Below are 26,768 nucleotides of genomic sequence, written 5' to 3'. Positions count from 1 at the left end.
ATGTGTTCTGATTACTTTTCCTTTCCTGTCCTGAAAGATTATAATCTTTTTAGTCTACAGACTTCCTAGTTCTACCTTGTCTTTCTTTGTGTGTGTGTGGGGGGGGGTGTTTCTTTGCAAAGTTCTAGTCCTATGATGAAAAGAAAAAAACGAAATTTCTCTATTTTTGTTCCTAATTTTTAAAATTTTACTTTTAGTGTCCAGCTACTGGATGGTGTGTAGCTTTCATTCTCTTATCCACTCCCACAGATGGGACCTTTTCTCATGTTTGTCTTCCTTTACTGAGCCACCATCTATTACTTACGTTTACTGGGTGTTAACTGTTGTTGAAAATGTTTTATTTTTCCTTTTTTCTGTTCATTTCAATTCTCTCTTAACCTTGTATGTAAGATCATGCATTGCTTAATGACAGGAATCATTCTGAGAACTGTGTGGTTAGGAGATAATCCTTACAGCATGGATACTATAGGGTATGCTCAAACAAGCTAAGGTGGTGATGATATCACTAAGTGATATAATCTTATGGGTGTTCATTTGCCCTATCAACATGCCTCTTTTGGCCTTTCTGCCTCCTACCACTCCACTGGAAGTTGTTGTTTTATTCTGCGTACTTTTGCTCTTTGCTTTTCTGGGAGGCTGCCACGCAGCACCCAAATAAGTCACACACGGAAAGACCTATTATTAATTATGGTATCCATAGCTTTATAGCTTTTCTTTGCCTGTAGAAACAAAAGCAAAACCCCTTACCCAACATTAACACATGCCTTGGTTTCCATTCTGAGGTCAGTATACCTTTTTCTTTCTCTTTCTTTCTTTCTTTCTTTCTTTTTTAATGAGGCCTTGTTCCTATGACTTTTTTTTTTAAAAATTGTTTTTATTGAGCTATGTATTTTCCCCATACCCCTTCCTTCCTCCCTCTCCACCTCATTTTTAAATTGGATTATCTGGTATTTTGCTGTCTAGTTTCTTGAGTTCTTTACATATTTTGGAAATCAGCCCTCTGTCAGATGTGGGGTTGGTGAAGATCTTTTCCCATTCTGTAGGCTGTTGTTTTGTCTTGTTTACTGTGTACTTTGCTTTACAAAAGCTTCTCAGTCACCAAGTGACCTACGGGGTGACTGGAACCATGGCCCTGACTGCACCACGAGGAGCAACCAGCTGAGCCTTAGATCCACTGGCACCTGGAAGATTGATCACCAGAGACACAGACAGCCCCAACTACACCAATCAGAGGAAAAGATGGGGAGACAAGGTAAGAACACAATCAACCCCATAAAGAGCAACAAAACGACACCAATAAAATCTAGTGGCCCTACAACAGCAAAACTTGATCATCCAAACATAGATAAAGCAGAAGAAAATGACTAAAAAATAACTTTAAGAGAATGTTTGAGACCTTAAAGAGGAAATGAAAATTTCCCTCAAAGAAATAGAGAAAAATACAAACAAAAAATTGGAAGAAAACAACAAATCCCTTAAATAAAACCAAGAAAAAAAAAACAATCAAACAGATGAAAGAAACGATTAAAGACTTGAAAACCAAGACAGAGACAATAAAACACAAACTGAGGGGAATTACAGAAACAGAAATTATGAGAAAACGATCAGGAACCACAAATGCAAGCATAAACATCAGAATACAAGAGATGGAAGAGAGAATCTCAAGTGCTGAAGATACAATAGAGGAAATAAACTCATCAGTCAAAGAAAACATTAAAGCTAACAAAATATCCAGGAAATATGGGACACCATGAAAAGACAAACCTGAGAATAATAGGGATAGAAAAGAGAGAAGTCCAACTCAAAAGCACAGAAAATATATTCAACAAAATCATAGAAGAAAATTTTCCGAATCTAAAGAAAGATATGCATATGAAGATACAAGAAGCTTATAGAACACCAAAGAGACTGGATCAAAAAAGAATTCCCCTTGCCACATAATAATCAAAACACTAAACATACAGAATAAAGAAAGAATATTAAGAACTGCAAAGGAAAATGGCCAAGTAACATATAAAGGCAGACCTATCATAATTATACCTGACTTCTCAATGGAGACAGTGAAAGCCAGAAGGTCCTGGTCAAGCATTATGCAGACGTTAATAGAACATGGATGCCAGCCCAGACTACTATAACCAGTAAAATTTTCAATCACCATAGATGGACAAAACGAGATATTCCATGACAGAACCAGATTTAAGCAATACCTAGCCACAAACCCAGCCCTACACAAAGTACTAGAAGGAAAATTCCAACCCAAGGAAGTTGGCTACATCAACAAAAACACAGACAATAGATGATCTCACAGCAGTACATCCCAAAGAAGGAAAAAACACACACAATAACATCACCAACAACAATAACTAAAATAACAGAGCCTAGGAATCACTGGTCATTAATATCCCTTAATACAAACAGACTCAACTCACCTATAAAAAGACACAGGCTAACGGACTGGATACAAAAACAGAATACATCCTTCTGCAGCATACAAGAAACACACCTCAACCTCAAAGACAGACATCACATCAGAGGAAAGGGTTGAGAAAATTTTTTTCCCAATTAAATGGACCTAAGTGGGGGTAGCTATCCTAATAATCTAACAAAACAGACTTCAAACTAAAATCAATCAAAAGAGACAAAAAAGGACATTTGATATTAGTCACAGGAAAAATCATCAAGAGGAAATCTCAATAATGAACATCTATGTCCCAAATACAAAGCACCCTCATATGTAAAAGAAACACTTGCAAAGCTTAAATCACACATTAAACCCCACACACTAATAGTGGGAGACTTCAACACCCCACTCTCATCACTGAACAGATCTGTCAGACAGAAAATTAACAGAGAAATAAGGGACCTAACAGATGTTATAACTCAAATGGACTTAACAGACATCTATAGAACATTCCATCCAAACATAAAAGAATATACCTTCTTCTCAGCACCTTATGGACTTCTCAAAAACTGACCACATACTAGGTAAAAAAAAAGCAAACCTCAAAAGATACAAAAAATCTGGAATAACCCCATATATCTTATCAGATCACCAAAGCTTAAAATTACAATTCAACAGCAATACTAATTCTAGAAAGCCCACAAGCACATAGAAATTAAACAATGCCCACCTGAATCATCAATGGGTCAAGGAAGAAATAAAGGAAGAAATTAAAGACTTCCTAAAATTCAATGAAAATGACTGCACAACATACCCAAATTTATGGGACACAATGAAAGCAGTGTTAGGAGGCAAGTTCATAGCATTAAATGCTTACACTAAGAAGCTGGAAAAAAAATCCCACACTAATAAGTTAACAGAACATTTGAAAACTCTAGAACAAAAAGAAGCAAACTCACCCAGGAGGACTAGACCACAGGAAATAGTAAAATTGAGAGCTGAAATCAATAAAATAGAAACAAAGAACACAACACAGAGAGTTGGTTCTTCAAGAAAATCAACAAAATAGACAAACCTTTATCCAAAAACCAAAAGGCAGAGAGAGAGAGAATATCCAAATTAACAAAATCAGAAATGAAAAGGGGGATATAACAACAGACACCAAGGAAATCCAGAAAATCATTAAGTCGTATTTCAAAAACCTCTACTCCACGAAATTGGAAAACTTAAAGGAAATGGACAACTTTCTGGATAAAAATTACTTACCAAATTAAATCAAGACCAGATAAGCAGGTTATATAGATCTATAACTGTTAAAAAAAAAATAGAAACAGTCCTCAAAAGTCTTCCAACCAAAAAAAGCCCAGGACTAGATGGTTTCAGTGCAGAATTCTACAAGATTTTCAAAGAAGAACTAATACCAATACTCAAATTGTTCCACACAAGAGAAACAGAAGGAATATTGCCAAACTCTTTACGAGGATACAATTACCCTGATACCCAAATCACAGAAAGACATTACTAAGAAAGAGAATTACAGACCAATCTCACTCATGAACATTGAAACAAAAATACTCAATAAAATACTGGAAAACTGAATCTAAGAACACATGGAGTACGACACAACAGGAAAAAAAAAATAACACCTTGAAATGTGCAGGCAAATGGATGGATCTAGAAAACTTCATACTGAGTGATGTAACCCAGATCCAGAAAGACAATTATCATCTGTACTCACTCACGAGTGGCTTTTAGACATAAAGCGAAGAAAAACTAGCCTATAATTCACAATCCCAGGGTATCTAGACAACAATGAGAACCCTAAGAGAAACATACATGGACCTGAACTACATGGGAAGTAGAAAAAGACAAGATCTCCTGAGTAAATTGGGAGCATGGGGACCATGGGAGAAGGTAGAAGGGGAAGGGAAAGGAAGTGAGGGGAGTAGAGAAAAATATATAGCTCAATAAAAATAATAAAAAAAGAAAATAAAAAATTATATTGGCTGACTTAATTCTGTAGGTTTTTCTACTATCCAATGTCTCTCCACAGCTGTTGCTCCTTTCTCATGAGCATTTAGAAAATTCAAAGTTAATAAAGCACTATGCAATCTATTTCTGTGCAGCGGCATTCTTCATATCTCTCAAAGGCTGCAGAATATGGCATTTAAATGTTTTAATAACTTAGGGCTTTTCATGACAATGAGACACGTCTGCTCCTGGCAGCACCAATCTACTTCGAGAGGAAGATGGGCATCAAAGAGGATCCTTATGGAGTTTGATAGCCATTTGGGCAAGAAACTGTTCTTGCCTGGACTGTTGCATAAACTGGACACAGAGAACCCACAGAGAGAGGACTGCTGAACTTGCCTAAAGGTGAGATGGTCTTTCAGGGTTCCTGATTCATGAAAGAGTCTGCAAGACATTCTGCAGGACACAGCAGAAAATGACTGAACTGTCTTTGGAATTTCCTGCTTGATGAAAATGTCTGCTGGAAACTATGGGCCTGTAGGCCGAAGATGGGTGCCCCAACGGTACAAAAGAACTTTGGGTGACTGTCCAGGCAGCGAGATGTCTCTGTCATTTCTAGAGTTTTCTTATTTCTTGTTTACTTAGGTAGTATTATATCCTTCTGGAGTCTTTGATGGAGTTGAAGAATGAATAGATAGTTATAGTTTTCCTTAGTTATGATAAGAGATAAAATAGATATAAATATTGTAACTGTAATTCTTGCTTGATAACTGTTTTGTTATATGTAATTTTACTATGTTAAAGTTAAAGCCTTTCTTTTTTGTTTAAACAGAAAAAGGGGAAATGATGGAGGTGGGTCTTGTATCTTATCTGTTGATTTCATTGGTTAATAATAAAGAAACTGCCTCGGCCCTCATAGGACAGAAAATTAGGTAGGCGGAGTAGACAGAAGAGAATGCTGGGAAAAAGAAGCTGAGTTGAGGGGTCGCCATGATTCTCCCACTCCAGACAGACACAGGTTAAGATCCTCCCTGGTAAGCCAGCTCGTAGGCTACACAGAATATTAGAAATGGGTTAGAACAATATGTAAGAGCTAGCCAATAAGAAGCTGGAACTAGCTGGGCCAGGCAGTGTTTGAAAGAATACAGTTTCCGTGTAATTATTTCGGGCATAAGCTAGCCATGCGGGCGGCCAGGTGCCGGGGACGGAGCCATGCCGCTCCTATCTCAACATTTCTGGGGTTATTTATCATCCCTTTCTGATTATTTAACATATCCTTTAGAGTTCAATTGGATCTTTCTATAACTGCCTGGCTTGTAGAATTCTGTGGTATACCTGTAATGTACAAAGTAAGCAAAAAAAGTTTCATTTTCTTAGACACGTATGTTGGACCATTGTCTGTCTTTATTCATACAGGTGTTACTTATGATGGCCATAACTTCTATTACATGTGTGATTACGGAATCAGCCTTTTCCAAACTCAAAGCAGTTGCCCACTGAAAACCTGACTAGGTACCAAATTCTACAAAACGAAACACATCCACCTGCTAGATTTCATTCCTTTGAGTACCCTTTGGGTGACTTCCTGTAGGTAATGGTGTTTGGCTGTATTAAGAGCAAGTAGGACATTTCCTTTTAATTTCCTTGGACTGTTGCCATGTCATGGAAGTCTTATTTTTTAAACTTTTGCTATTGACATGGTTTTTTTTAAAAATGGAATTCTGAGGCCTTCAATACATTTCCAATCTATAATTGATCAATTTCTGCATCACCTTGTGCTAGAGGACCTGGCAGACCCGTATGGGATCGGATGTGTGTTATTTATATGGGATGATGCCTATTCCCGATTATATCTTGAACCTAAATAGTGAAGTCAATTCTGTATCTTTTGGTATAAATTCAGTGGTTTCAATACACAAAACAACTCTTTCTGCATATTGCAAATCAGTAACTATTTTGAGAGGTTCTTTAAAATAAGAATAGCATATAATTCTGACTTTTGTACATAATCATAAGGGTTTTGATACACTTTACTTAAATTTTCTGGTTTGTAACCTGCCTTTATTGATTTATTTGCATCAGTATAGAATATAGGGGCTCCAGTTATTGGTGTGTCGCATACAATGTGAGGAAGGATCCAGTTAGTTTTCTTTATAAGTTGAATTATCTTGCTTTTGGGATAGTTGTTAATCTCTCCCAAAAAATTACTACAAACTCTTTCCCAGGGTTCACTTTCTTCCTATAATTTGCCAATTTCATCATTATTAAAAGATACTATAATTTCTGCTGGGTCTATTCCTGCTAATTAATGAAGTCTCGATTTTCCTTTTAGAATTAACTCAGAAACCTTTTCCACGTAAGTTTTTATGTTTTTACTCAGTTTATATGGTCAAAAGATCCATCCTAAGATAATATCTCCCCTATGCATTAAAATTCCTGTAGGAATCTCTGGAGAGCAATATGACCAGAATGCAGTGAAGTTTTGGATCCATGCCCTCTGTGAGTGCCTTATATAATTTCTCTTCAAAGCCAATTCTCTCTCAGCTTCTGCTGATAATTCCCTAGGACTATTAAGGTCTTAGTCACCAAATAAGGTTTTGTTTAAGTTAACCAGGTCATCATGAACTATCCCAAAAGTGTGCCGTAGATGGAAAATGTCTCCTAGCAATCTTTGGTAGTCATTAAGAGTCTGCAATCAATCTTTCCTAATTTGCATTTTGTGGGTCTAATTTTTTTTGTAAACCTATTTTATAGCCTAAATAATTAATAGAATCTCCTCTTTGTATTTTTCAGAAGCAATTTATAATCCCAACAAAGCAAAATTTTCTTTACTTTTTCAAACATTCTTTCTAAAATATTACATTTGAATCAGACAGCAAAATGTCATCCATGTAATAGTATAGATTCAGGAAATTGCTTATATATCATTTCTAATGGCTGACTTACAAAATATTGGCACAGGGTGGGACTATTAAACATTCCCTTTGGGAGATCTTTCCATTGATATCTTTTAGCAGGCTGAGAATTATTGTAATTAGGCACTGTGAAGGCAAATCTTCCTGTCTTTTTCTTGTAAAGGTAGAGTGAAGAAACAATCTTTTAAATCAGTAACTATAAGAGGCCATCCTTTAGGCATTAGACGGCAAAGGAATACCAGACTGTAGAGAGCCCACTGTAGAATCACCTTATTATCAGCTCTTAGTTTCCATTCTCCACTGTCCAGAGTTCTTTATAACAACAAATACATGAGAATTCCAAGGGCTGGTTGATTCTTCAATATGCTGAGCATATAGTTTCTCCTGTGCCAGCTGTTTGAATGCCTCAAGTTTCTCTATTGTTAAAGGCCATTCCTTAACCCATACAGGTTTGTCTGCCAACCATTTTAAAGATAGGGCTACTGGTGCCTCTGAAATATCAGCAGCTGTTGTAACCTGTTCTTATACAACCTGAATGGTTGGTAACTGTCCTTTATAACAGCTTGTAATATTTTCTCCAGAAACATATATTAATTTATGGTTTGTTTCTAAGATTGGGGAATGTTAATCTGAGTATTCCATTGCTATAACAAATCACATCCCCACAAATTCATTGCTACATTGGTCACATGTGGTTTTAATATTCCTTTCTGTCCTTCTGACCCTATACATTTGACCCATCTTCTCCTCTACTTTACCTGAAATAAAGTTCCAATCCCTAAAAACTGAGCATTTACATCCCAAAGAGTCAGTTTGAATGCCAAGATCTGATAAAATTATTGCTACATTTGCACCCATGTCTTCCAGATCTTCAATGACAACATAATTTATTTGTATTTTTAATTTTGGTCTTTGTTCATTTACAGAAATTTGACAAAACACTTGCTTCATGGTTTCTCCTGAATTTTTTTTGTTCTCTCTTCTATAGCTATTCTATCATCTAGAGAAGTATGTTTCTTACTATAGGCATTAGGTTCTTTAATTGCTCTGGGAAGGAGTTTTCTCTATGATGGCAGGAAATAACTGAACCAGATTTGGCATAGGGGCCTATGAGAGGCCCCTCACGGAGTTTCCCAATGGCAAAGGATAACCTTGAAATTCCCCGTTGACCTACATTCATTAGTACAATGCCTAATTTTGCTACACCTTCCGCATAATCCAGTAGTGAGGGGTGTTCTGAATAGATTATTCAAAGAAAAACATTGCTTCTAGAAACACCCTGTCTACAGACCCTTTTCAGGTGACTTTATTTGACTTTTTGATTTTTCCTCAAACCTCTGGAAATCACCTCTCCTATCATCATGGTCATGATATTCATTCTTAATTGTATCTTGAATCCATTCCTCCAAAGGTGCTGGCCTTGCTTTTAAAGGCCTAATTATTCTTTTGCATAGAAAATTGGCATTTTCAAAAGCCAGAGATTCAATAATTATTTGTCTAGTTTCTGAATTCTATTTACTGTTGAAGTCAATCTTTGTAAGAAATTCATAAAGGATTCCTTTGGGCCCTGTAAAACTTTAGTAAATGACTCAATTTTCTTTCCTATTTCTCCAATTCTGTACTAAGCATTCAAAGCTGTGGTGTGACATAAATTCTGGGTGTGGTCATAATATAGAGCTTGCCTTTCTATAGTAGCATAGTTGCCTTCTCCAAGAATTTGATCTTGGGAGATTTCCATACCTCTAGCTTTACTCCGTTGTTCAATAATCTTAAACTCTTCTCTGAACCACATGTTCCATTGTAATTGTGGACCTGACTCTAGAAAACCTTTAACCAATTTTATTCAGTCCTTTGTAGGGATAAGTCCCACCCCTTAGGGGGCGTGTTCGCCTCAGGCTAAAGTTCTCCTATAAAATTGGTGAGCGTGCTCCCAGCGCTCTCTTCTGCTTTTCTGGTCTCCGCGGGAACAGTGGTTCTGTAAGTCTATTCCTCCATTAAAGCTGTCTATATTTTGACAATCTGTCTGCATTCGCTTACGCCGTTACAGTCCTTAGGGATAATTTTCTTACAAACTGACCATGAGTTTAACATTTGCTTCACAAAAAGTGAATGCATGCCATATGAGACTATTGTTTCCTTGAATCTCCTTAAATCTAATAGTGGCACAGGAGTTCAGTTAGCTTTAACAGAGTCTCTGTCATTTGGCAATTCCTGTAAGGTTACTGGATATATTAAGGTTGGTTGTCTGAAAACCTTAGGCTGTTCCTCTCTATTCTTATAATGCAATGCTAAAATTGGTTTTCCATTAAATTCCTCTGCCTGGATTTGAATATCTTTGTGACCTGTTTTTATTAGGTTTTGCTAAGGCCTGTATCTTAGCTCTCAGATTAACCAACTTTTTTAGTGATAAGACAAAAATGATAGTTGATAATGTTTACAATTGATATTACATAAATCCCATCTAAATTAGATATCCTCTCATTTAATCATTCCATTTTCAAACTGTGTAGTAAACAAAGAGCTAAATCCCTTCACTGTAATGGTTTTTCTCATTTTTTTTAATGTGGGGAAAAAAACTTTCTCTTTTAACTAATTTCTCCCTTTAAGAATTCCCAATTACCTTACCAAATCTACCAATGATGTTGATAAGATGTGAGGCTGTTTGCTGCTGTGTAGAACAGTAAAAGCCTGATTGGATTTCAAGGTAGCTACCTAGTTTGGCAGCAGTCTGAGAAGGTGGTTCAGGGAGAGCCTGCAACCCATGAGAAGGAAGGAGAAGGAGGGAGAGTGAGCGAGTGCACCAGTGAGTTCTGTGCTATTTGGAGCCCAGGTGCTTCTGGAGTTTGGGTGGCAGCTGGAGACTGTTTCAGAGAGGCTACAATAGGAAAATCCCAAACTGCCTCAGAGGCTGGGGGGGGGGGGGAAGAAAGCCTAGCTGGGTGGGGCTGGAGTCCCACGTACAGCTCCAGTGAGACCCCCACATGCAGCTCAGGCCTGTGCCAGTGGCTTTTTCATGAATTCAGAACCGAAATGTTGGGCTCCAATGGTAGCATGAATAATAAAAAACCAGAGACAGATATTGGGGTTCAACCTGAAGATTAGAAAAGCAAAGCAGCCAGTCACTGGCTCTTACCTTTAACTCAAATGGAAATGGAGATCCTGCCTCCACGAAGCCTCAGAATGAGACTGAGCATGAGACCTGTCTCCTCCCATTTTATAATCCTCCCCGGTGCTGGGGTTAAAGGCATGCACCACTACCACTGCCCAGCCTCCATGGCTAACTAGTGTGACTGCTGGATAATTCCACCACTGCCTGACCTGTGTGGCTGACTAGTGTGGCTGTTTTGCACTGACCTTCAGGCAAGCTTTATTTATTAAAACAAAATAATATACCACTATAGGGTCGTACCACCAGGAAGGTTGAGAACCACTATTCTAACAATGGCATCCCAGCTGTGATTTCCTCCTTCACAGTTTCCTGGGCTATCAGTCTTTATTTCTTCTTCCTCCACCTGATCCCCCCTAGGTGGTGATTTCTGAGACTCTAGACTCTAAAATATAGGTCTAGAGCAGTGGTTCTAAACCTTCCTAATGCTGTGACTCTTTAATACAGTTTCTCATGTTGTGGTGACCCCAACCATAAAATTATTTTTAATTGTTACTTCATAACTGTAAATTCTGCTACTGTTAAGAACCATAATGTAAATATTTATTTTCCAAAGATCTTAGGCAACTCCTGTGAAACACACAAAGGGGACACGACTCACAGGTTGAGAACAGATGGTCAAGGGCTTTCCATGGTATATGTCTTTCTTACCAGAATAAAATACTTACATCATATATAAAGCAGTCATATTTTTAAAATGTACTTTTTAATCTTTCTTGATGAGTCTTAGGACCACAGCAGACACAGCTAAATTAAGTCCGCAGCAGGCCAACACTCAGGAGAGGACAATGGGAAATATTTACACAGGGAAGGGCATCCATTTTTTCTTATTCCAAGAAAAATCTCTAGTCTTGATTTTGATGAGCTAACAGCAATTCTTGAATGTTTCCAGTTCCAGGAAAAGAAGGCCTGGAAGAAATCTTTGCAGGTCTATCTATGTCAAATCATCCTGTTTCTTATTTATTTATTTACAGGCTGCTGCTCTGCCTCACTTCCTAGGCAAGACCATAGGACCACATAGCTGTTCTGCTACCAGGAGGCCACTTCCAAAAAATTACTGGGAACAGGAACCGGACATGGGAGAAAGGTTTATTTATACTTCTAGTCACAACTCGGAAGAGAGTTCTTAGTTTCGCTCTGTCTTCCTGCAGTAGTGTTATAATTTTACAGGAAAGATAAAACAGAAGCTTGGGAATGTGCAGAGGCAGCCTTTCTTGTGAGACAGGTCATCAGAATCCCTTACTGGGAGGTAATCTCTTTTTGGAGCAGCTCAAGCTTCTCCGATTCTAATTTTCTGATGCTTTCTCTCTGCCTGTGATCTCCTCAGGAAACTAAATCTCATGGTCATCTCCTCACTAGTATACTAGTGAGCTTGAAGCTAACTCTTCGAGTTGTCTTCCAACATCTGCCTACTTAAACAAAACACAACACCAGAAATCATACTGAACACAGACCCCTAGATACGTTAGGAAAGTGCTCTTAGCTAAACCATGAATCCCTAGAAATCCTACTTAAGCCAGCCATCTGCTTCTACGCAGCCATGAGCTTTAATGTGTCATCTATTTGTACATTAACCCTAAGGATAAGAGGGGATGGGAACAGAGAAGTGATGACCACAAGGTAAGCTACACACAGAAGTAAGGAACCTAGGTAACATATTTGAGGGAAGGGTTTTTTTTTCCCCTGTATCTCACAGAACCAAGGAAAAGAGGATTCAGACTGAGGGTAGAAGCCAAAGGCAGGTAAGCAGGTGGGAGGCGGGAGGCGGGAAGCAGGAGGCATAGAAGAAGAATGCTCTTACCGGGGGAAAGTAGACCTTTCTGTTCTTTACAATCCTGCTACTTATGCACAGCTCACTCACATTAGAAAGGACTGTTTTACTAATTTATGAGTTCAGATGTTAACATCATCCAAAAACACTCCCACTGAAATGCTCGTAACAATGTAAGACCAGTATTTCAGCACCCTTGCACCCAGTTAGTGGACACACACAGCATCTACATTAAGTCCTCACTTCTCACCTCTCCCTTCATCGGGAGTCTCCATCCCTCAGAAATTCTTCTAAGGAGATACTACAGTAAACTTGCATTTTTTACATATGAAAACATTTTTTCTGCTGCTTTCATATTTGAATAAGATTAGTTTAAGTTAAATAAAATTAAGTAAAAAACAAAGCTCCTTCCAATTATCCTCTAGTTCTATTTTTAACAATGACAAAATATTTGAAATGTGTATTCTCTTAAATATTATTCTAATCATGTTTTACTTTTAGATATAGTATTTTTTAAAGTGTGTACTTCTATATTCCTGATTGGCAATTTTTATTTCGTTGGCCATGTTCTAAAGAACTTATCAGAAGTTATTCCCTTTTTGTATAGAATTTTTAAAAAGGCAATAAAACATCTTCTGTACACCTTTGGTGCTGGATGTGGGACAACACTGTGAGAAGGGTCATCCATAGCTCAACTGTCAGCAAGTTACCAACTGTCAATAGCTATCCATTATCGTTTGTCTTCTGTACTTAGTTACTGTACATCTCAAATGGATTTTGATTATTTTTCACATCCTCAGAACTCAAATATATTTGTTGGATGTTCTCCATGACATAATAAAAAGCATCTTAAGAGCAATTTTAAATGATGGCTAATACAAATCACTTTACATGAAAAGCCATGTTCAAAAATAATTTCTATTACAACTGATGTAACAAATATCTCATTCAAAAGAGAGACGCTATAAATCAAAGTAAGTGAAAATACGTAGCTCAGTCCTCACACAAAAGTGGTACCAGAGTACAATAGGAGCGTTAAGTATTTAAACCACCTCACTGTCTATTCACCAAAGGATTTCAGTATTGAGTACGACTCCTTCAGGCCCTTTCTTCTCTTGGCTCCTATCCATCATGCGTTCCTCTCACCTCTGACTATTTGTCCTTATTTTCCAAGGTCTGTCCTCTGCCCACTTTTCTCAACAAGCTGTACACATCCACTCCCATGGCTTTGTACTATCACCCACATGACAATACTGTCTAAGTCTAAATCTCTCTTGAAATTTAGCATTTAACATTCAACTGTTGCTACTTATAAGATCTTGTGGTGCTAAGTTCCTAGCCAACAGCATTATCTACTTAAACACATGAGACTGCACTCCCTGTTAAAAACCAAGAAGTGACTACATAGAGACTCAGCTCAGTCAACAAAGTTTTCTAATTTTGCCTGCCAAAAGACCAACCAAAGTTAATGACTGACTCAATATGGCTAATGCACACAGGGATCTAGAACACGACCAAGAATCCAGAGTAAAGCTGGGCAGTGACACACGTCAGTAATCACAGCACTAGGGAGGCTGAGAGATGTCTGTCAAGTTTCAGTCAGTCTTGGGCTACATGGGGACACCTTGTCTCAACAATTACAAAGAATTCAGCCGGATGCTGCAGCAGGAAAATCACTTGAACTCAAGAGGTCCAAGCTGGCTTAGACTACATAACAAGACCCACTCTAAAAAATCCAGGACAGTGTCTGAGACATTAACTCTTGGGTAGAAATGTAAAGGGCATGGGAGCACGTTTGTTTTAAAGTCACTTCTTTATTCTAGAATGTACCATTAGTCCCAGATTATGATGGGACTGACTAGAGAGTAGCATAGTCTGGTCCAATGATGTGAAGTGCAGGAGACAGGCAAGAATTGTGTAGTTGACACTAAGAGGGCAGAAGATACTGTCAAGAAGCATTTAAGACAAGTTGTTGAGACAGGGGTAGAGAACAGGACAGGGAAGGGGAACAGCCATTATTAACCAAGTCCCCACAGAGGAAAATTGTGTGGACGGCTAGAAGAAGTCACACAAGAAAAGGTAGTTTCAAGTTTTCTTGTGTGATTTCTTTCAAATTCCCACATTGTTTTAGATCACAAAATGCAAAGAATTTTTCCATCCCTAGCATACCACCCTCCTGTCAAACAAGGAAAATTCTTGGCTTCTTATGCCCACACCCTTGTTTGAAAGACTATTCTTTCCCACAGAACTGCCTTGAAAACCTTGTCCAAAGTCAACTGGTCAAACCTAAGGGCGGATACTGGGATTTAAGTCCCATCCCACTAATCTATGCATCTGATCACGAATCACGGCCTTGTAACAAGTTTAATATCAGGAAATAAGTATCATTTAGTGTGTGTGCGCGCGCGCGTGTGCGCGCGTGCATGTGTGTTAGGTTGACTGGCCAATGAGCTCCAGATATCTGCCCATGTGTTGATATATGCTCAGCTTCTGTGAGGGTCCTGGGACCCAAACATAAGGTACACATGGTAATAAAATTTACAAGTCCTAAGAACCAAAGGGGTACTTAATGGTTTTAGCAAGTAAATTGCTAATGGTAAGGTAAATGAATGGCATGAGGGAGAGTGAGGTTAGAGCTAAATCAGAGTGCAGACTCCCATTCTAGGGATGAGAAGGCACTGAAGGAGTTTAAACAAGGAGTGACATGACTGTATAAAATTTAAAGAAAGTTCTGGAATTCTGGATACTGCAAAAGACTGATAGAAGTTAGCGGGGAAAATCAGAGACCAAGAAACAAAAAGGAAGGAGGGATGACAGCTACTTATCAGAGGCTCTGAAAATGGCAAGCACACATTGAATAAATAAACTGCGAGGAAAAGATAATAGGTGGTGTTTCAGAGAAAAAAGCAAGTATGACTCCTAATTCCATCTAAATAAGAAGAGTGGACAGTGATATTATTTACTGGGTTGGGAGACTAGACATCAATGGTAGTAGACTGGGAGATGAAAACAGAACTAAAGCTCCACTTGGGACTGACCATTTGGAAAGACTGGGATATTTAAGTAAAGACAGCAAGTAGCTGAGGCCAAGTCAAACCATACAAGAAGAGGATTACAGGAGGCACATAGGAAGGAAAAAGAGCTGCCTTCAGAGAGACTAATTAGTGGTATTGGAGATCAAATCTAGAGCCTTACATGTGCTAGACAAATGTTCTACAATGAGGGCTACATTCCTAACCCTACGTTATGGGACAAGATGTATTGTCCAGGCTAGTCTTGAAGTTCTCTTGCATTAGGTTTCTGAGTAGCTGACATTAATCATACATGTGTGCTAATACATAACTTTCTTTAAATTAAAACATTTTTTATTACTGAATATTAAGTGCCTATTGCTTAGAGTTTACAATCTCAAACCTCAGCTGGATTATTAGGTTTCCTGCTGCTATGCCCCACCCCCAAGTATTCAGCTGCCTTGGTAATAGGAAGCTTGGAAATGGTAAAGGGGGGAAGGGAGGGAGGGAGAGAGGGAGATGGGAGGGAGATGGATGGGAAGAGAGTGAGGAAGATGGATGGGAAGTGAGAGAATGAGGGAGGGAGAAAAGGAAGAAAGAACAAAATAAAGAGCTCATGCCTCATTCATGATGGTGGTTTTGCCAAGGTGATCTAGAATAGAGAAAAAAGGGGATGGGTATGCAGGAAGAATCACGTTAGAAGACAAGAAGAGGGGCCAGGCCGTGGTGATGCACACAGTTACTGGAAAGAATAAGAAAAGAGCCAGGCAATTTGGTGACTGCAGCAGTAAACTATTATGTCCATGAACCTAGATCTGTTTAGGAAAACAAAGCAACTGTCTCTCCTGACCTCACAGATCAAGGAGACCTTGAGAAACAGCTTAGTCTCTACACATTCCTAAACACTGCATGCCACTAGAGGCGGAAAGGATCTCAGACACTGGGAAAATAGGGAACTTCTTCAAAGGCAGAAAAGAAAAATAGGAAGCAGATTCATTTGCTGTGATCAGAGGGGAAAGGGTAGAATTTTACATTAAGAAAAGGCAAATTGACCCAACAGCTCACTAACAAGTACAGCTACCCCTCTGGTTCCCAGAGACAGCCAACTTCTGTTTTTTGCTCTTCTGCTGGCCAGCCTTCACAGTTGCAGAAAGACAGCAGCCATTCTTTCTTAGTTTGTCAACTTTAAACAGCACCTGTGGATTTTGTGATTGTCACAAAACAGGGTTCAATTCACTGACTCTTCTAATCTGTTTTGATTTTATTACTTCTTTGTTTTCCTGTGTGGTCAAACCTTTCTAGTGTCTGCGACCCTAGGAGAGGAGTACCCTGGCCCGTTCAGAGCTATCTAACATGCTCTTCTCTCTTTCATGTCTTCAGTTTTGCCACCTACTCATGGTAGATGACCTAAGGTTACAAACACTGACTTTCTGCTCTGAAATTGTAACTTAATCTCCCATGCTTAATCAACAGATTATTTTTACACAGTGAAAACAATCATAACTAAAATAAATGTTACCACTACCCTATAAATACATAGAAAAGTTGAGTCCTGTGCTTGCATCTCATTTCCAGGACTCATTACTTAAAATCATATCTTAGATTAGCTTGCTTTACATCTGGACCAGTCTTAGAGTAGTTGTTTCACTAAAGAAAAGCAGACTCTTTCAGCATATTCTTGGAACCTGCTCATGTTATCCAACTCCGAAGTCATCCTGCTCTTAATGAAGGTCCAGAATAGACTTAAAGGGACGGGGTATAATTCAGTCATACTTGTCTACTATGAGCATGGCCCTGGGCTTAAGGCCAAACACTGCACAACAAGCAAATTTCCAGGTATTTCTTCCTCAGTTATCCCCTTCATGCAGTGAATACCCCCCTTTTGTCCTCATGAACACTTGCCCTCAACTTTTCTAAAGCACTAATTGTGGTGTGGGGTTACCATGTCACAGATTCACACAGAGGTGAGAGGACAACTGTGTGGAGCTGTTTCTAGGGATGGAACTCAGGTTGTCAGGTTTGCACAGCACGTGCTTTCACCCATCTCACCAGCCTACGTTCTCCCCTTTGCAATGAAAACCAATAATCTGTGTTTGTCCCTAGTGCTCATTCTCAGAGGGGAGCACACACGTCACTAAACTCAACTCATAGACCTGCAGCGATTTGTTTGATACAGAGAAATGCCACTGACGATTGAATCGATACAAACCCTTTTTATTTTTCGTATTACTTTGAGTTCTTGTCCACTGTAAATGGACTTAACTCAGTCTTAGTTGACACACTTTGTATTTATTTTTGTAGTGCACACACAGAGCTTTAATGATGTGCTCCTTTGTGGCACTGTAACATTCCACTGAGTGGATATATCATAATTTATTAAACTCACTTGGGAAGCAACACAAAGAGGTGGTTAGAGTATGGGCACTGCCATCAGGCAGGCCTACCTCAAGCCCAGCCCTGCCCAACTTCCAAGGCCACAGTGCGCTACCTCATTCTCTTTAATTCACCTAACACTGTATGCTCAGTACCTCTCTACTATGTTCCAAATACCATATGCATCGCTGAATATACAAGAGTGGACATAAAGAGACAGGCTCCCTGCCCCCAGAAACAAGAAACAGATACATAATTTCAGTTATGTTAAGTGCTATAAAGAAAGCAGGCACCAAAGGAAAGACTGGAGTGCCTTAAATTCCCCAAGGGCCACATGAGGAAAAGAGCACCACCTACGCTCTTAGGAAGATTAAACACAATCAATGTGCAACACCAGCACCACTTGTGGAAGGTAGCACATACCCAACATGTGTTACCTACATTATTGCCTGGGATACTGAGAGCAACAACTTACCCCCACCCACAAGTCAGTACAAATCTTACGCATTTTCAAGGCCAGTGCTCTACAAAGAACTTTGATCTAGGATGTTTCTAACGCCCATTCTCTTCTTGTTTTGTTTCTTTTTCCATTCTTGAACACACTGAGTACACTTCTAAAGATTGGTTAACATTCCCACCTGCAATCTTGTCATCTGGTGACAGGCCTTTTTTCTGCTTCTTTTTATAGGTCTGGTAATCCTGGACTAGACGTCAGTTTCAGATTTTGTGGGTTTTGGAGATACGTGTTAAAGTATTCCTTTAAATATCACCCTGTCATTTTGGAACAAACTACATGGTCTCAATAAATCAAATTCTTTAAAGATTTGCTTTTAAGCTTAATGGGGGAGAGGGTCCCAGGACAGCTTTGCTCTAGAAGTAATCTGGCTTCACTACATTCTCCTGCTCACCAGGTTTTTCTACTCCGATGAATGAGAACCTCACAGATTCCCAGCCTCCTAAGGACTTCTGGAACTGTTTTAACTGCTCCTTTCTGGCAGTTCTCCCAGCCTCTAGTAACTTTTTCATGCAGGTCAGTACCCAGGCTCCAGGAATGGCCCCAGAAGGACTCTGGCTCTCTGTAGCCCCCTCCTCTCCAGCACTGCCTCACCCTCTTGGAGCTCTGGCTCATGAGCTGTGAGATTACTTGCCTGCATCTAGGCAGTAATTCTTGGCACTGCAGTCTAAAAATTCCCAGTCAGCAGGAGGCAACGGTGGGGCTCCCTCACCTTTCTGTTCTCTCAGGGACCCCCATCCTGTGCTGTCTACTGACCTTATCTAAAACTGCTGCTAACAGGCTGTCCGCTTTTCTGATTGGTTAAGGTTGGAGAGGGAACCAATAGCCAGTTGATCTATTACAGTCCGAAGTAGAAGTTCCCAGGTTTGACATAAGTACCTTTGTGCAGGGATAAGACAAGGTCTCTCTCTCTATCTCTGGCTGGCCTTGAACTCAGAGAACTGTCACCTGAGTGCTAAGACTAAAATCGTGTGCTAACACACCCAACTAAACAAATCTCATTTTAAAAAATGAAACCTTTCTAGATCTGTTGTAATCTGAGCGGCGGGGCTGTGTCCTGCTACCCAGCTACCTTTACACCCGAAATAATTACACGGAAACTGTATTCTTTTAAACACTGCTTGGCCCATTAGTTCCAGCCTCTTATTGGCTAGCTCTTACATATTGATCTAACCCATTTCTAGTAATCTGTGTAGCCCACGAGGTGGCTTACCAGGGAAGATCTTAACCTGCGGCTGTGTCAGGTGGGAGAATCATGGCAACTGACTGACTCGGCTTCTTTCTCCCAGCATTCTGTTCTGTTTACTCCGCCTACCTAATTTTCTGTCCTATTAAAGGGCCAAGGCAGTTTTCTTTATTAATTAACCAATGAAAGCAACAGATAAATACAAGACCCACCTCCATCATAGATCACAAGTTAGAATAATGATTTTCATTTTTCTGGTCTCCGCACTATTTAAAGTTCAATACAGTACAATAATGAAGCTCTACTCTGCCCACTCCTGCTCTACCCTCTCCTAAGATCCTGCCATCCACTTCACCAGCACATCAAGACCTCATCGCAGGATTAAACATAATTACACACTTGAATCACTTGCTAGTCTCAAGCACAACCTTACTAGCTTGGCTCAAATGAAGAAGATAGGACCTATTACTTCCAAGAGTTTCAGTCTGGGACAACTTAACAATCAAAGCATCAGTTATAATACAGTCCTTAATGGCGGAAATATGGTAATTTTCTGAAAGAGCTGGAGAGAAACACTTTGCCACAGGTTCTGTAGGCTCTCCATAACCATAAACTCTGAAGGTACAGTATGAAAGCAGCTACTGATGCCAGCTAACACATAGGCATAGCTGTATTCCAACAGAATGATCTGGAAACCCTTGCTTCAGAACAAATGCCACCCGCAAACTGCAGAAAGCCTCCAGTCTTTCAGAACGCTGTGCTTGAGTTGTGTATCCAGCCAAGGCTGATCTTGTCAACAAGATGACCCAAAGTTCTTTCAGGTCGGAATTTTTGTGCTCACACAGAGCTCACACAGCACAAGCACAGAGTAGGCTTTGAAGCTCTTTTTGATGGTATGTGGATGGCTCTAAAAATTACCTCCAACAATAAGAAAGCTGCACTATTAAACATATGGAAAATAATAAATAGATGCCTAATACACAAAAAACTTAAAGATAATAAAACCTTTCAAAGGGTGATGGGCTAGACAAACTTAATGGCTGCATTTTATGAATGGGTCAAGAGTGCTATACTTAAAAAAACTTTTTAAAATAAATTTAAATATGTGGTGCATGTGCATATGACTGCAGTTGCCCATGAAAGCCAGAGGAATCCCCAGGAACTACAGTCACAGGCAGTTGTTAGCAGCCCAATGTGTGTTCTGGGAACCAAACTTAGGTCTTTTGCAAGAAGTACACTCTCTCTTAACCACTGAGACATCTCTCTCGTTCCATCTCCTCTTTTTTAAATAAAACTGCCTACAAGTAATTTCTGACTGTCAAAAATCAAATTTATCTAGAAATTAAAGATTTGGTATATTAAATCTTTTTAAATTGTTTAATTAAAACACAAAGCAAATACTAACAATGTTTAATGATTTGTTGCTATAAATGTAGATGTATATGTATAAACAGCCTTCCGATGCGACTGGCTTATAAAGAACAATATTTGGCTGGGTGGTGATGGAGCTCACCTTTAACCTCAGCACTTGGGAGGTAGAGGCAGGCAGATCTCAGTGGGTTTGAGGTCAGCCTGGTATACAGAGTGAATTCCAGCACAGTCAAGGCTACACAGAGAAACCCTGTCAGGGGAAAAAAAAATCCACAATATTCTTGGGCCAGGATATAGCTCAGTAATAAAGTGCGTGGCTAACACAGGTGCCACCATGAGTTTGGTCACTAGTACTACAAAAAGAAACTTCAACAATATTCTCTTTAATGAGTATGTTCTGGCAGGTTTCTTAAACATCTGCCTCATTTTTCAGTGACATCATGCTCCAGGTGAAAGGATCTTAGACGACATTAGTCTATTCTTAGCAGTGAAGGATTTCTGTTATAACATTCAAAATGAAGTTCTTCAGTTTGTCTCTTATAACTTGTAATCAGAATTAACCATAAACTAAAGGTGTGTGTGGCCTCTACGAAGTGTGATGTAGCTGCCATACATCCAGATGCAACCTAGTATTGACCCGGGCAAAGTCAGGAAAATTTACTAGATGTGTCATGTGACAGGCGATGGACATGACACATGACATGCCATGTTATGGCTAAACCTTATCTCCTTGAATAACTCTCAAAGAAGGTAATGCTTCTTATTTCCTAATTAATATGTAAGTAAATTATATTTAACAAAAAGTTAAAACTTTTTGCTTTTACTTCAGCCCATCATTCCATACACTGAGATTTTAGGAATCCTGACTATATCACCCAACATACCAGTTAGATATGTATGTTTGTTTGTTTGTTTGTTTGTTTTTCGAGACTGGGTTTCTCTGTAGCTTTGGAGCCTGTCCTGAAACTAGCTCTTGTGGACCAGGCTGGCCTTGAACTCATAGAGATTAGTGCTGGGATTAAAGGTGTGCGCCACCACTGCCCGGCAGGATAAGTTGCTTTTTTTTTTTTTTTTTTTATCACTAGCATAGCAAAGACTTTCAACCTGTAAGAAAGAACAGGAGGAAAAGTGGAGGCAGAAAGTAAAGAAACATTTATCAGACACTTTGCTCTAAAAGAAACAGAAATAAGGTAGCAGGTTGGGAACCTTGATTTTTTTTTCCTAACATTTATATGACAATAGAAACGACTTGAAAGTGAAGGGGAGAACATACCATGTAAAAACATTGTCTACACTGTAAAGCTGAATACAAATATAACACACACACACACACACACACACACACACACACCCCGCATGTTCTTCTTGCCCAGCTATTTAATTATCTCAGCACCCTCTTCAAAGCCTTCAGCTCTACTGAGTTCTCTTTCTGACTGTTCAGAGTATCTGCTCCCAGGATCATATGTACTTTTTTCTGTAACTATTTTGACATCTCTATGTCTGGTAGCCTTCCTCTGCTATTATCAACTGTAATATTACAAGATCTCTTTCACCTTCTGTTTTTAATCAGTCTCCTTCACTGCTCATGAAAATTCTTAAATCTAACTTCAGATTTGCTAAAGGAAGCACCAGGATTCCAACAGGATCACAATTTTAAACATAAAAACCTAAGATAAACCCTTTAAAGACTGTGCTGCAACTCTCCCTTCAGCAAGATTATCAGTAAGGGTTATTACGCGGCAAAGCTGTTCTCAAAGCTTTTAACACCCCATCCTGAAATTTTCTGTACAAAGCATAAAGTGGTCAATGCCAAACTCTTGCTGCCAGCAATCTGCATACATACTAATTACATCACCACCACAGGGCTTTCTCCGTTCCCAACCCCCACTCTGGGCTCAAACAAAAAGCTAGTGTGCATGCACATAAAGCACATTTACAATGTCTGTGCCACACACTAGCTAGGTCTGCTCTGCAAAGGGATTAGTGTGTGCCTAATTCAAAGCTGACCATCCCTGCAAGCAGCCAAAAAGCAACTAAGATCTGTTCATAAATGTTACAATACACGCCTTCAAAACTCCATTTCTAAAAATGAATACTTTATCAGGTAACATGTAAATGTTAGCCCAGAACAAAGAGCATCTCCACTCATTGATACATTTTGTTTAATAAAAAATATTTGTTTCAAAGTATACTCGTTTAGGAAGTATTTTATAAAGTAGAATGGTAACACTCTCCAAAATGTACTTTTAAAATAGCAAATCTTCTAAAGAAAAATAAAGCCAATTTGTCATTTATAAAGAGAGGACAGTAAAGCTCAGTAAGTTATACATGCCTAACTGTGCAACTCCTAACTGGCCTGAAAGGAGCACTGCAAAACAACAAGGGTTTCTAACGTCACAAAGCAAGCTATAGATATAGAACTAGCCATTACGGTAAACATTAGAAAAGCTGTAAAGTTCTTTTGTCTTTTAGAAAGGGTATTACTGTTTTTGTTTAGGGGAACAGGGTCTTACACCATGGCTCAGGCTGTCCTGGGACACTATGGAGCATCAATCCTCCGGCAATTCCACTGCTCGGGTAACAAGTATCCATCCACCACTACACCTAGCTTTAAATGGTTTTCTTACACATATATAATTTTACCCGTCTTCTGTCATAGTCTTCTTTATAAAACACACTATTGAGTTTCTGGTGCACAAGCAGATGTCATGTCACCTTGGATTCCATATACACCCACAGGTGGAGAATCAGCTTACAGGTAGACTACCTGGGAAAAGAGCCCCTCTGAATGGGAGCTTCTTAAGTAAAGCTTCTTAACAGCTTCACTCCAGGCTGTTGCCCTCCTTTTTCGCCAGGGCTTTTAATGGTGCTTGGCAATGTGTGTTTCAATCAGCACTTGCTGGACTGAAAGACCACATGGGTGAAAACCATTTGTCCAAAGCTTGACTGAAGCCACCTACAAGGTCCTGCCATCATCATTCTGAGAAATCCTGGAACAATTCTCATGTGGTAAGGGCTGGAGAGATGGCTCAGCAGTTAAGAGCGGTTGTTGGTTTTTGCAGAAGACAAGGGCTTAGCTGCTAGCACCCACAGGATGGCTCTTTACTCCAGTTCCAGGGGATTCAACATTCTCTTCTGGTCTCAATGGGCACTACACACACATTGTACACATACATACAGGTAAAATACCCACACATAAAATAAGTAAATTGTTTTTAAAGAAACAATAATGATACCTCTTCTCCACAGGAGAGGCGAATACATTATCAGTCTATTTTTCAGATAAGAAATGAAGCTCCCAGGCGGAATTATTTTGCCAGTATCACAGTGTGTGTGCAGCACAGGTCTGATAAGGAGCCTTCAACCTCACGGTGCTATTTCCCCAGGGACAGGATATGACGACTGACTTTTAGTTCCCAGCACCTTTCACTTGGAACCCCGAAAAGCATTCTCCAAGATGGGGCTTAATTTGGGGGTGACAGACAAGCGACAAACAAGCACATGAAACACTTTAGAGTCCAGCATTTTGACTGAGGGCGATGGTCTTGTGGTGCCTGGGGGAAGCAAGCCCCAAGCACGAACCACAGATTTCACAACAGCACAGCTCTTGCTGCAGAGGAGCTAGCCTCGTTCTTCCTCTTCCTCCCCTTCCACATGACCCTCACGGTCCTCTTCCCCACCAGAAAATAGTATAGCATTGTTACCGCCACAGTTTGGCAACATTACATGTCCCAACCACAGTGACTGGCACAGAGCTGGCAGCAAATATTTATTGAATGGAGCAAAGACAAAAACTGCTTTTATGGTCAAGCAGGGACCTGAAGTGCTGCTTCTAACCTAGTGAAATAAGAAATACACCATAAGCATTTGGTCACTGGTGTAAAAATGAACAATTAAGAGCCCAGTCTAAGTAAAAGACAGGTAATGGTAAAGCCTTATGTGAAACCCCCCCCTCACCAGCCAGTACGCCCCAAAGAAAACAGCTTAGTATGTGTTAACATACAAATACAGAGCTCAGATGTGCATGTTTTTAATATTTTAGACTATAAAAGCAAACACCATTACCCTAAAGATTGCCTAGATTAGGTCATCTGAACACAAATAGCAGGGTTTTTTTTTTTTTTTTTTTAATCCTCTCAACTTTCTAGAGGTGAGGGTGTAGAGAAGACAGGAGACATCTCCCCCAGGTTTTGCCTGCTAAAGACCTCAAATACAACATTTCACGGAGAAATATGTCCTTTAAAACACTACCAGTAATTAACAGACACAAGTTTTACATTAAATCATTAGCTATGCACAGACCGAATACACAGGAGGGAGCGGGGGACGTGAGTCTACATCAAATGGCTTCAAAGACGATTCCTGACCATTTTACCACTTTCCCTCTGGGTGGGCACCCGTGACCGAACACCTGGCTACTAGTTCAGCTACTCTCGCGTTCTTTATCACGTAAAAATCTCTAGTCTCATGACAGCAAAACTAGCGGAGTCACAGAAAGCCAAAAGCAACAGGGACCCCCTCCCCTTAGCCACTGAAGAAAAAACCCGCACGTTTTGACGTTCGGGGCGCGGGGGGGGGGGGCTCTCATCCCTCGAGATTCACCGCAGTGAAAAATCTGTGGGATTTCAGAACAAACCTGCCGATTCCAAAATACAGGTTAAGCATCTCGTCCACCATGAAGTAGTTCTGCGCCCCTGCACCACCTCCTTTGTCTCAACTGTCCCTGCAAACTCGCATTCCAATGCCCTCTAGTAAACAAGCTACCTAAATGAAAAAGAGGGGTTCGTTCTAAGTCCTTATTTTATTTTATTGCTATTATTTTTTTAATTTTAGGGGGGAGATGCAGCAAGCTTTCTGGAGCCCCTCTCCCCAGCGGGGAGCAGGCCAGGCTCCACAGCGCGGGGACCTCGATTCCCTAAGCTGGCGGCCGAACCGCGCGCAGACACCCGGCCACGCCGCCCCCGCGCCCTCCGCCCCCCGCCCGGCCTCCGGCTCCGGCCTCAGCCTCACCTCCGTGGATGGGCAGCGGTGCCAGCACCTGGCCACGGACCTCGGCCTTGGGTGAGTCGAGCCCGTAGCGCCCGCGGTCGATGCGGAACGTGAGCGGGGTGCCGCGGCCGGGCTCCTGCACCGTCACGTTGATGAGCGCCGTGTAGTACTCCTGGCTCGCGTTGTCCGCCCGCGTCGGCCACAGGCTGCAGGTCAGCAGGGCCAGCGCCGCGAGCCGGGCCGGGCCCGCCCGCGCCGCGCCGCTCATCGTCCCTCCGGCCGCCGCCGCCGCTCGCGGACCGGGCTCCGGGGCCGGCGCTGAGAGGCGGGGCGGGCGCGGCCCGGGCTGCGGCGGGAGCGCGCGCGCGCCTCGCGACGGCTCGGGCGCGAGCACGGCCCTCCTCGGCTCCGCGGCCCCGCCGCTCGCCGCCCTCACGTCCGCAGCCCGCGCGCGAGTATGCGCCCGTGGGTTCTTCAGGAGAAAACGGCGTGTCAGGCCGCGTGCTGTCTCTTCAGGGCAGCTCGGACGCCGAGGGACCAGGCCTGTGGGCAGGGCGCCTGAGGGAACTCGGGGAGGATGGGCAAGAGTGGTCCCGACTGCCCCAGGTCAGCGATGCCGCCTCGGGCGCGTGCTCGCTGCCGCCCCGTCCCCGTCAGCCGAGCGGCGACGCGCAAGTCCGACCACCACGCATGCGCGCTAGGCCCTGCTTACTCCCGCCCTCCCGCACGAGGGCCAGGGGCGGTCCAGTCACCTGCTTGCTGGCACCGGCTCCGTGAAACTGCCTGGGGCTTCATAGTCCGCTACGACCTGGATTCGTGAAGCTTTCCAAGAACCTATAGAGATGTTAGAGATACGACTATAAAAGAAAACCAAACTAAACGTTAAGTTTTAAATTAAATGTCTCTGAGAAATAACCTTCTCACTGGGTCGGTTGCATAGAGTATTAACAATTGACGTCTGTCGGGAGGTGACTTTGTGTTTGGGGCCCAGGAAACCTGGACTCAGGGGAGGAGTCTGAGTGGTTAGCAAGATCCGTTAGAGACAGATGTATAAACCTCATAAGGTTGCTAGGAACCCCTCCTCCCGGCAGAATACCCAA

The 26,768-nt window shown here is 40.9% G+C and overlaps 1 protein-coding gene across 3 annotated transcripts in view; it reads right to left on the bottom strand.

The window, feature by feature from the left end:
• The window catches only part of Rnf130 (ring finger protein 130), a 109,359-nt gene extending 83,303 nt beyond the window's left edge, over positions 1-26,056 (bottom strand). For all 3 annotated transcript variants that reach the window (XM_050158560.1, XM_050158558.1, XM_050158561.1), the window contains exon 1: positions 25,690-26,056. In XM_050158560.1, coding sequence (XP_050014517.1) covers positions 25,690-25,936 — 247 coding nt within the window. In that variant the 5' untranslated portion in view covers positions 25,937-26,056. The remainder of the gene's footprint in view (positions 1-25,689) is intronic.
• Between the last annotated feature and the right edge of the window lie 712 nt (positions 26,057-26,768).

The sequence above is a fragment of the Alexandromys fortis genome, unplaced genomic scaffold (assembly GCF_014885135.2).
Source record: "Alexandromys fortis isolate MF-2015 unplaced genomic scaffold, M_Fortis_MF-2015_v1.1 scaffold_99, whole genome shotgun sequence".
NCBI lineage: Eukaryota > Metazoa > Chordata > Mammalia > Rodentia > Cricetidae > Alexandromys > Alexandromys fortis.
Note: the sequence above shows the minus strand (reverse complement) of the source record. Positions and strands in the feature narration are given on the sequence as shown.